The sequence below is a fragment of the Panicum hallii genome, chromosome 6 (assembly GCF_002211085.1).
Source record: "Panicum hallii strain FIL2 chromosome 6, PHallii_v3.1, whole genome shotgun sequence".
Taxonomy (NCBI): Eukaryota; Viridiplantae; Streptophyta; class Magnoliopsida; order Poales; family Poaceae; genus Panicum; species Panicum hallii.
The window spans coordinates 45,653,339-45,661,718 of NC_038047.1; the positions used below are offsets into that span (position 1 = coordinate 45,653,339).

At 55.6% G+C, this 8,380-nt stretch overlaps 1 protein-coding gene across 1 annotated transcript; it reads right to left on the bottom strand.

Annotated features, from left to right (window-relative positions):
- Positions 1-5,318: 5,318 nt before the first annotated feature.
- On the bottom strand, positions 5,319-7,324 carry LOC112897592. Its single transcript, XM_025965939.1, has 6 exons — positions 7,126-7,324; positions 6,781-7,028; positions 6,467-6,685; positions 6,289-6,381; positions 5,820-5,921; positions 5,319-5,737 (listed from the first exon to the last, which is right to left on the bottom strand). The coding sequence occupies exons 2-6, from the start codon at positions 6,976-6,978 to the stop codon at positions 5,342-5,344; spliced, it is 1,008 nt and encodes a 335-aa protein (XP_025821724.1). The 5' UTR covers positions 6,979-7,028; positions 7,126-7,324; the 3' UTR covers positions 5,319-5,341.
- Between the last annotated feature and the right edge of the window lie 1,056 nt (positions 7,325-8,380).

The following is an 8,380-nucleotide window of genomic DNA, read 5'->3' on the forward strand; positions in this document are numbered from 1 at the left end:
CGGGTCCGCAGGGGTTACCCGAGAGCTCTCCCGCCCACGTGGGTGTGCAGAGGTCCCGGACCTCACGGAACTCGGGGAGGGTCCGGAGACCGTGGTCCCAGCTGTCAGGCCCGGAGGCCGTATGCCACGTGGCCCAGAGGCGAGGGGGAGCGTGGATTACGAGAAGTCCCAGGGCCTGGACACCCTAGCAGGAGGTACCCCTATCTGTATGTACCGACAGAGGCCCCCGGGCCGACCTCGGGAGAGGGATGAACCCGCAGGTGGGGCCAAATCCCAGCATCGCGCCGGGTGTACAGCTCGTTCCCGCCAGGCGAGGGCACGGATGTCCTTTCGCCCGTAGCGGGATCCCCGAGGGACCCGTCTTCCGCGCGCACCGTGCGCGTCAGACGGTTCAGATTCTTGTCTCATTCGAGCCCGCCGCGCGGCTCGGGCGGTTCGGATTCCGCCCTTCCCACGATCCTCCAGCACCCACGCCAATGACTGGTGGACCCGAGCCCACCGGTCATTGAGTGTGAGGGTAGGGGAAAGCGGCGCTGGCGACCGCTCGGCTTCCCCTCAGCTGCCGCGGGACGCTAAGGGGGGAGCAGCCTTTTGCATAAAAGGTATGCGCCGAAGGGAACGACTACCTTTTCGCTCTTGCCAACAACAGACGCCGTAGCGCCCCTTCGTCTCCGCATCCCTTCTCGCGATCAGCTTCCTTGTGCCCGGCTCCTCTCTCCTCCTTGCCCCTTTGCGATCCACCCCAACAATTTCCATAGCTTCACTTCCTTTCCCGCGCCGCTTCCAGACCCAGGATCAGCTGGACGCGGTGCGGCGCCTTCTAGGGTGGACCGCGCCGGCGAATGCCGGGAAGGTCAAGGCCGGCGAGGTCCCCCTCCGCGACCTTGCCGCGGGGGAGTTCGTCCTCTTCAACTCGTACATTATGTGCGGGTTGGTTCCTCTGATCTCCTCCTGCTTCCTCCTGCTCCTGGAGGAGTTCGGCCTCCAACTTCATCATCTCACCCCCACTCCGTTCTCCTCGCGGTGGTCTTCGCCCACTTCATGGAGATGTTCGTGGGAGTGCGCCCCTGCACCACCATCTTCAAACACTTCTACTCCCTGGTCGGGACCGGGAAGAAGCGCGGCGAGATCGGCGCTTACTACTTCCAACTCCGGCACGGGATGTCGGGCGCCTACATCGCCGCCTTCTCCAGCTCCAAGTGGGAGGACTGGCGTGAAGGCTGGGTCATTGCGGTGACGGACCCCCACGACCGCCTAGAACTGCCGGAAGGGGGCCCCCAGAGCGACCGGAGCACCTGGAAGGCCAGGCCGTCGATTCCGGTAGAGCTCGACCCAGTCCTGAACCGGATCAAGAAGCTGGCAAAGAGCGGCCTGACTTCTATGATGGTGCTGGGCGACTTCCTGAAGCGACGAATCGCCCCCCTGCAGCATCGGTCCCGGATGGCCTACGTGTACACGGGGCTAAACGACTGCTGCAGGATCGCGCGGGGGCCCGGCGGCGACTTCACCCGGGCGGAGCTGGAGGCGGCGATCCGGGCGATGACCGGCGAGGCGTTCGTTCCAGAATCCCTGGTCCTCCCGAGCGGGGTGAAGGCCCTGTGCGAGGACCAGGCTCTGCGGTCAACGGTCCTGGCGTCGATGCCGACCCTGGACGAGGGCGGCCTGGCGGTCCGGCAACTGGGGGGCGACCCCAACCGCGGGCTCCAGATCCCTGGGGCCACACCGGACCGCCAGCAACGCCCCAGCGGAGGTGCCGGGGAGCCGGGACCCAGAGGTCTGGCCCCCGGCGGGAAGGGAAAAGAGAAAGCGCCGGTGCCAGAGCACCGGCAGAAAGACTGTGCGGGTGCTGCCCCGGCCCAAAGGAGCGGCGAAGCTCAGGGGGCGGCACCCGAGCAGCGCAGCCAAGCCGAAGGGAGCAAGTCCCGGAGGCTCCAGCGAGGCGATGGCTCCTTGGTGGGGGAGCCGGCGCCCAAGCGCCAGAAGACAACGGGGGTGGAGAAACAGAGCGGAGCTGCACCACCTCCACCACAGTACCGGCCTCCGCCGGGACAACAGACTCCTCCGCCACCACCACCAGGGCCGCGGCCAGCGACACCACCGCCTCCATCCGAGACCAGACCACCGTCCCCAACGCCGCCGCCAGGAGGCTCAAAGGTCGGGGACGGCCCCCAGAGGTCCGGGGGGTCCTCGGCAGGGAGGAGGGTCCCCCCGGCCGCCCGGGGCAGATGGGAGTGGTACGACTTCCCGTAAGTGGTTTTATCAAGGTTTTTCATTTCCTTTCACGGCTTCTGGTGCTTAACCAAACAGGTGGTACGGCAGGCCGCAACCTTCAAATGCTCCAACTGGGGGACCCGGCCCCCAGCCAGCGCCGGAGTCCTCGGCATCGGCTCCAGCAGGGCCTCCGCCGGGAGCAGCCCCAGAAGCCTCCGGACCCAGTGGTCCGGAGCTGGAGGCTACCATGCCGCCACGTCCAGAAGCCGCCCCCCAGGAGGAGGCGATCAGGCCCACTGCGGCGGCAGAGGCCCCGGCAACAGCGCCGGGCGCCGAGGTCGGGCCTTCCCCAGCCGAACCGGCAGCTGAGGGGGTCGCTGCTACGGCGGAGGCTGCTAGGCCAGAGGCAGCGGCGACGGCGGCACCGGAGGCAGCGGAGGTGGCGGCTCCGGAGGCAGCAGAGGCTGCGGCTCCGGAGGCAGCAGAGGTGGCGGCTCCGGAGGCTGCAGAGGCTGCGGCTCCGGAGGCCGCCGAAGTCGCCAGCAGCGCCGCCCCACCAGCGGAGGAGGAGGAACCGGAGGTGGTGTTGGGGAGGCCTCTCCTCCCGAGCACAGCGGAGGTCCCACTCCCCCGGCTCATAGCCAAATGCCAACAAGCTCAACTGGAGCTAGAGGTTGGCATGCGCCGGGAGTGGGAGAAGCTGGAGGCGGAGCGCCAGCGGCTCTCCGACTGGGAGGTCCGCCTGGGGGACCGCATCAACACCGCCTCCGCCCGCCACGCCAAGGAGCGCGCCAAGCTCGTGTTGGAGCGCGAGCTCCTTTAGGAGGGACTGGAGGAGGCGCGCAACCGAGAGGCATCGGCGCTCCAGCGGGAGAAGGCGGCCAACCGGCGGGAAAAAGAGGCCCTCGAGGCGCAGATCGTCGCGGAGAGGCTGAAGGAGGCGGCGACGGCTAGGGAGCGGGCCGCCCGGGAGCTGGCGGAGGCGGCGAGGGAGGCGTTTACAACGGCCGAGGCGCAACAGGCCTCCCTCGCAGAACAGGTGGCGGCGGCAGCGAAGAAAGAAGAAGAGCTGGCCGCCCGAGAGGCAGAGGAGGTGGCCCGGCTGCAGGAGCTCCAGAAGCGGGAAGAGGCCGTGGAGGAGGAGCTGGCAGCCGGGTACCAGAGGCTCCAGGAGCGCGAGGCAGCGCTCCAGGAGAGGGAGGCCAAGGTGGAGGGGCTCCTGGCAGAGCAGCACGCCGGCGCCAACCGATTAACAAGATGGGTTGGCGCGGTGAACCCTCTGCTAGAGGCGCTCGGGGCCAACCCCATCTGGATGCCGGAGGCCTCTTCACCATACGGTGCCGCGCTCCATCTGCTGGACTCCACCGCCAGGCGGCTGCAAGATGCGGAGGCCGGCCTACAGGACCTCCTGGAGGCAGAAGGACGAGTAGTTGCCCGGGAGATGGCGGAGTACATCCTCACCAGCTTCCGGAGCCATGATCCAGGCGTCCAGCTGACTCCCGTACTGGTCGGACCCCTCCGGGCAACGGCAGCCGTTGCGCGGGAAGGAGTCCAGGAGGCAGTAGACCTGGTCGCGGCCCGCCTCCGGCGACGTCCCGAACCTGCAGAGAGTGGAGGTGCCTCCGGACCTCCAGAGCAGTAGTGCTAGTATCTTTTTGTTATTTCTTTTGTAATATAATTTTTGTTATTGTAAAATAACTTCGTAATGTTGTGCATATTATCAGAGATGCATTTAAACATTTCGTGCGTCTACTTTTTTGAAAAACCTAGCTGTTTTCCTGGTCGTCGGTCCGGAAAGTGTTTTCGAGTCCACCGAGGTCCCCTGGCCCCCTGGGAGGTAGTCGCGATAAGTCGGGACTAGCTGCCATAGAACCGAGGTCCTGCACATGACTTAGGATCGACGTTTAGTTGACGTCCCCACAGGTTCCCGGTCTGGCCAGCAGAGGCCTCCTAAGTTGCGTAGCAAGTCAGAGCTCTAGGACCCATGTTTTAGGGCTAAAAAGGGGTCCCGGTCCCCTAGTACATGGTTCGAGGTGCAACGGCGCTCATCCTAGGAGGGCAAGGTGTGTAGGCTTAGGGTACGGAACCAGGCTAAGCGGCTACACAACCCTGGACCCCAGCAAAGGGCGAGCGCGTTTCCCTGAAGCCAGTTAACAGGAGTCCGGTTCCTTTTTTCCTTTGAGACAGAGGTCCGGGGCAGGGACGTAGCTACGCAACTTAAGAAGAACCTTGGCCATGACACAGACGCAGAAAACATGTGAGGGGTTAGCGTAATCAAGAAGCGAAAAAATGTAGAATTGTATAGACTTCAAGGACGCATTCGAGAACAAACTTTCCCTTAATGAATTGGTACAGAAGAGTTGTGCGATGTACGCCAGGGACCGGGTTTACGAGGGCCACTACAAGAAATCTTAGCTTTTATGACAAACCGAATCTGTCATGTAAAGTAAGCAATTGGTCATAAAAAGTAAGTTATGACCAAAATCCCCGCGTCACAGTGTCGTCACAAAACGACCGTCACATAAAGTACCTCGTGACGGTTTTATGGTCAACGGTCACAAAATGTCTGTATCTTTTGTGACGGAGGGTTTGTAGCGTCACATATTGTTTCCTTTTATGACGAGTACTTCTGTCATATATTAGCTAGTCAACGCATCACATTATGTACGAGTCGTCACAAATGCTAAGACGAAGAACAAGTTTCGATGGTTTTTTGTGACATCGCAGTGTCGTCATGTATAGTTTTTGTAGATTATGTGACACTTATATTTTGTCATGTTTTGTACTGGTTCGTATGCTATTTACAGAAATTTGCAGACGAGTCTGTGGCGTCACACTAGTCTTTCATCACAGCATACAAAAGCATAATTAATACACATATATCAGCCATCATCCACAGGATAGACACCACAATTCTCAAATCATTCAGAATTCACAGGTCAACACAATTCACTGAAGCCTTCATGGATACACATGTTCCAACCACAAACTTGCAGCATACTTGTTCAACCACATAGTTCCAGGTTCAACCACACATGTTCCAACCACAAAGTTCGAAGCACAGACTAAGTTAAAGCAATGTAGCAAAAGCTTAGACAAAGGCCTCATCCTCAGAAACTGCAGTCATACCTCAATCTTTCTGAAGTCTCAGGACAGCTCGCAGCAGCGCATTAGTCTCCTCAAACCTGCTAGTCATCCCCCTCACTTCCTCTTGGGTCTGCCGCAGCAAGTTTTGGTTTTCTTCAAGTGCGTCCTGCTGAGCTTGAAGTTGTGCCTGCAACTCTTCCCGCTTCCTAGCAGCTTCCTCTCTTTCAGCTTGGAGGGTTGCCTCAAACTCAGCTCGGATGCGTGCTTGTGCTGCTGTTGATGAGGACTGAGCATTCTTTGATGGTCGAGGGGCACCAATGTTAGGAAGAAATGTGGATGAGCGGCTGATCTCGCTAAGAGTTTCATCAACAATCTTGGTGGGAGATTTTTTTTCTTCTCCTTCTTCTGGCTCTCTATCCTTCTCTGCCACCATCCGTTCCTACATAAAGAGAATGCAGTTAATAATAAGGCCAGGCACGTACTTGAGTACAATAGATGTATCAAATCATTTTGGAACTTACATATATTTCATTGGCAAGAGGAGTGCGACCATTTTTGGAACTTTTCATACATTCCCCAAAGAACTCTACAGCATCTGGATCGCTGTTGTTGTACTTAGGCCTCTGCAGCATGTAAAAGCCTTGGATGACTTTGAAGCACACATCTCAGTTTGCATTGCATAGTAACAAAAGGATCCAGCCGAAAACCAGGCAATCAGTGTGCATACAGAACAAAATAATCACATACAGTACAAGAAGCAAAATGTTTAGTATCAGAAAGAGCCTTGCCCTTTTCATCCATCTTTCTGAGTTTCCCTGTGCAAATAAATTCCAAAAGGAAAAACACTACAAATAGCTATTCAGTAGAGGAAAAACACTACAAATATCCATGAACTACATTTTCCTTTGCAACATAACAAGAGCTTAAAGATGTTGAACATACAACCGAAAAGCACCCCAAAAGTGCCCCAAGTGAAAGCAATAGTATTACCAGGCTGTATCGATAGGCTATGTAGGACCTAGAACCAGTTTTTTGGTGAAGCTGCACCTTGGATCGGTTTACTTTATTCTTCGCAGATTTCTCCTGCACCACAAATGCAATACAAACTTCTAATTGACAGGCATAGTTTGATTGCATGTTAACAAAAGCAGTGATGCAGGCTATGGACCTGATTCTTTGGGTCACACCAGTACTTTATGAGCTCGATCCACTCCTCTGTCTTCATTTTAGGTGGAGGTTCTTTGGCCAACAGCTGTTCCATTGTGAGAGACTCGTCGAAGTACTTCCTTTTTAGGTGATACCTCTGCTGCTTTACTCCCTTCTTAATGATATCAGTGCATGCAGATTTGCTTGGTCCATCATTCTTAACATCCACATCCAACCTATTCTGCAGTCACACAAATCATTTATTTGACAAAATTTCTTACATGGGAGTAGAGCTAGTAATGAAAGAAAGTAGTTGAAGTGAATTAGGTGTCTCACCGCCACTTTATCAAGCACTTTTTGTACTTCTACTGGCCCCCCATCTTTTTCATAAAGCTTCCAAGATGTGTAGATAGGCAGCTTGTCTCTAAGAGCTACACCAGTTTCTGATGCCAGCTTCGCTGCTTGAAGTGGGACATCAGGTCTTTTCTTCCCTTCAGCCACTTGGATAGGCAGCTTGTTTCCTCTCTTTATCATCTTCTCTAAGCCAAGCCCTATGGTTTTCTTGCGGACTTCCTTTCGGGGCGCTGCATTGGCAAATAACATGCAAAATGGGTTATTATAGCAGCCACAAATGTAGATATTGAATGTAGATAATAGGGGTTGGAAACACATATTGATTACCAGGAACAAAGTCACCAACTGGTTCTCCTTCAATTGTATGACCCTCTGAATCGGCATCAACTTGGTCATTTGCGTCATTGATGTCATTGCTTTGCCTAGAGCTCTGTACACCTGGCGAGGTTTCTACAGGAACTGATTGGTTAACACTAGTCGTGGGAGTAACTTGTGGAAACACGGTAAGGATGGGTGTAGGAGTAGGAGTACTATGCTCAGTGTTTCCACTAGGCGTAGATATGGGTGGACTGGTGCTAGGTAATCTAGAAGCACTGGAAATCGGATTAGTTTTAGGGTTGGCTTTCGAAGCGGTCTTAGCAGGCAAGCGCAATCTTTCCCTAGGTGGTGGACGGCCTCCTGGCGATGCCATGGCTGCCTGCTGCCTAGTCAATCTGGTAGGCGTGCACGGTGGTAGCTGGTTTGCATCCTTAGGTGGTGGACGGCCTCCAGGCGATGCCATGGCTGCCTGTTGCCTAGTCAATCTGGTAGGCGTGCACGGTGGTAGCTGGTTTGCATCCTTAGGTGGTGGACGGCCTCCAGGCGATGCCATGGCTGCCTGTTGCCTAGTCAATCTGGTAGGCGTGCACGGTGGCAACTGGTTTGCATCCCTAGGTGGTGGACGGCCTGCAGGCAATGCCATGGCTGCCTGTTGCCTAGTCAATCTGGTAGGCGTGCACGGTGGCAGCTGGTTTGCATCCCTAGGTGGTGGACGGCCTCGAGTACGCCTGGCTGCCTGTTTCCTAGTAAATTTGGTAGGCGAGCACGGTGGCAGCTGGTTTGCAGCCGGCATATGTGCCGTCTTTTGCTTCTTAGTGCGAGTTCCTGGAACCATCGCTCGTACCTGCCAAGAGAAACATGCATCTTATCGATTAAGGATAATGAGTGAAGTACATTAAATGACTACAATGAAGTACATGATTGAAAAAGACTAACTACATACTTGTTAATTGGCCTAGTAATGCATCTCACCTCAGTATTATCCTCATGTTTTAGGTCATGATCGTAGTCATCATCACTGTCACATTGGTTATCAATGTCAGAGGATGGGTCATATTCATTGTCAGACTCTATTGTCTTCCCCATGCACTTTTCCTTTTTCGAAAAAACATCTCTAACATCCTGAGCTAGTATTGGAATACCCAGAGACGCAAAAATTTCCTGGACCTCCCTTACCCTTTCATCCCTTTCCAGCTCGTACTGAGTTTTTTTCATTTCTTACTTAGTTTCATGAAACGGACAGAGAGCAGAAACTGGATTCAGT

Excerpts from the sequence above, each read along its gene's own strand:
- LOC112897592 (XM_025965939.1), bottom strand. The coding sequence starts at position 6,978 with ATGATAAAGAGAGGAAACAAGCTGCCTATCCAAGTGGCTGAAGGGAAG. Across the intron at positions 6,686-6,780 it reads AAGTGCTTGATAAAGTGGCG|AATAGGTTGGATGTGGATGT; the intron begins GTGAGACACCTA and ends GTGTGACTGCAG. Across the intron at positions 5,738-5,819 it reads CTCTTGCCAATGAAATATAT|GAACGGATGGTGGCAGAGAA; the intron begins GTAAGTTCCAAA and ends CTCTTTATGTAG.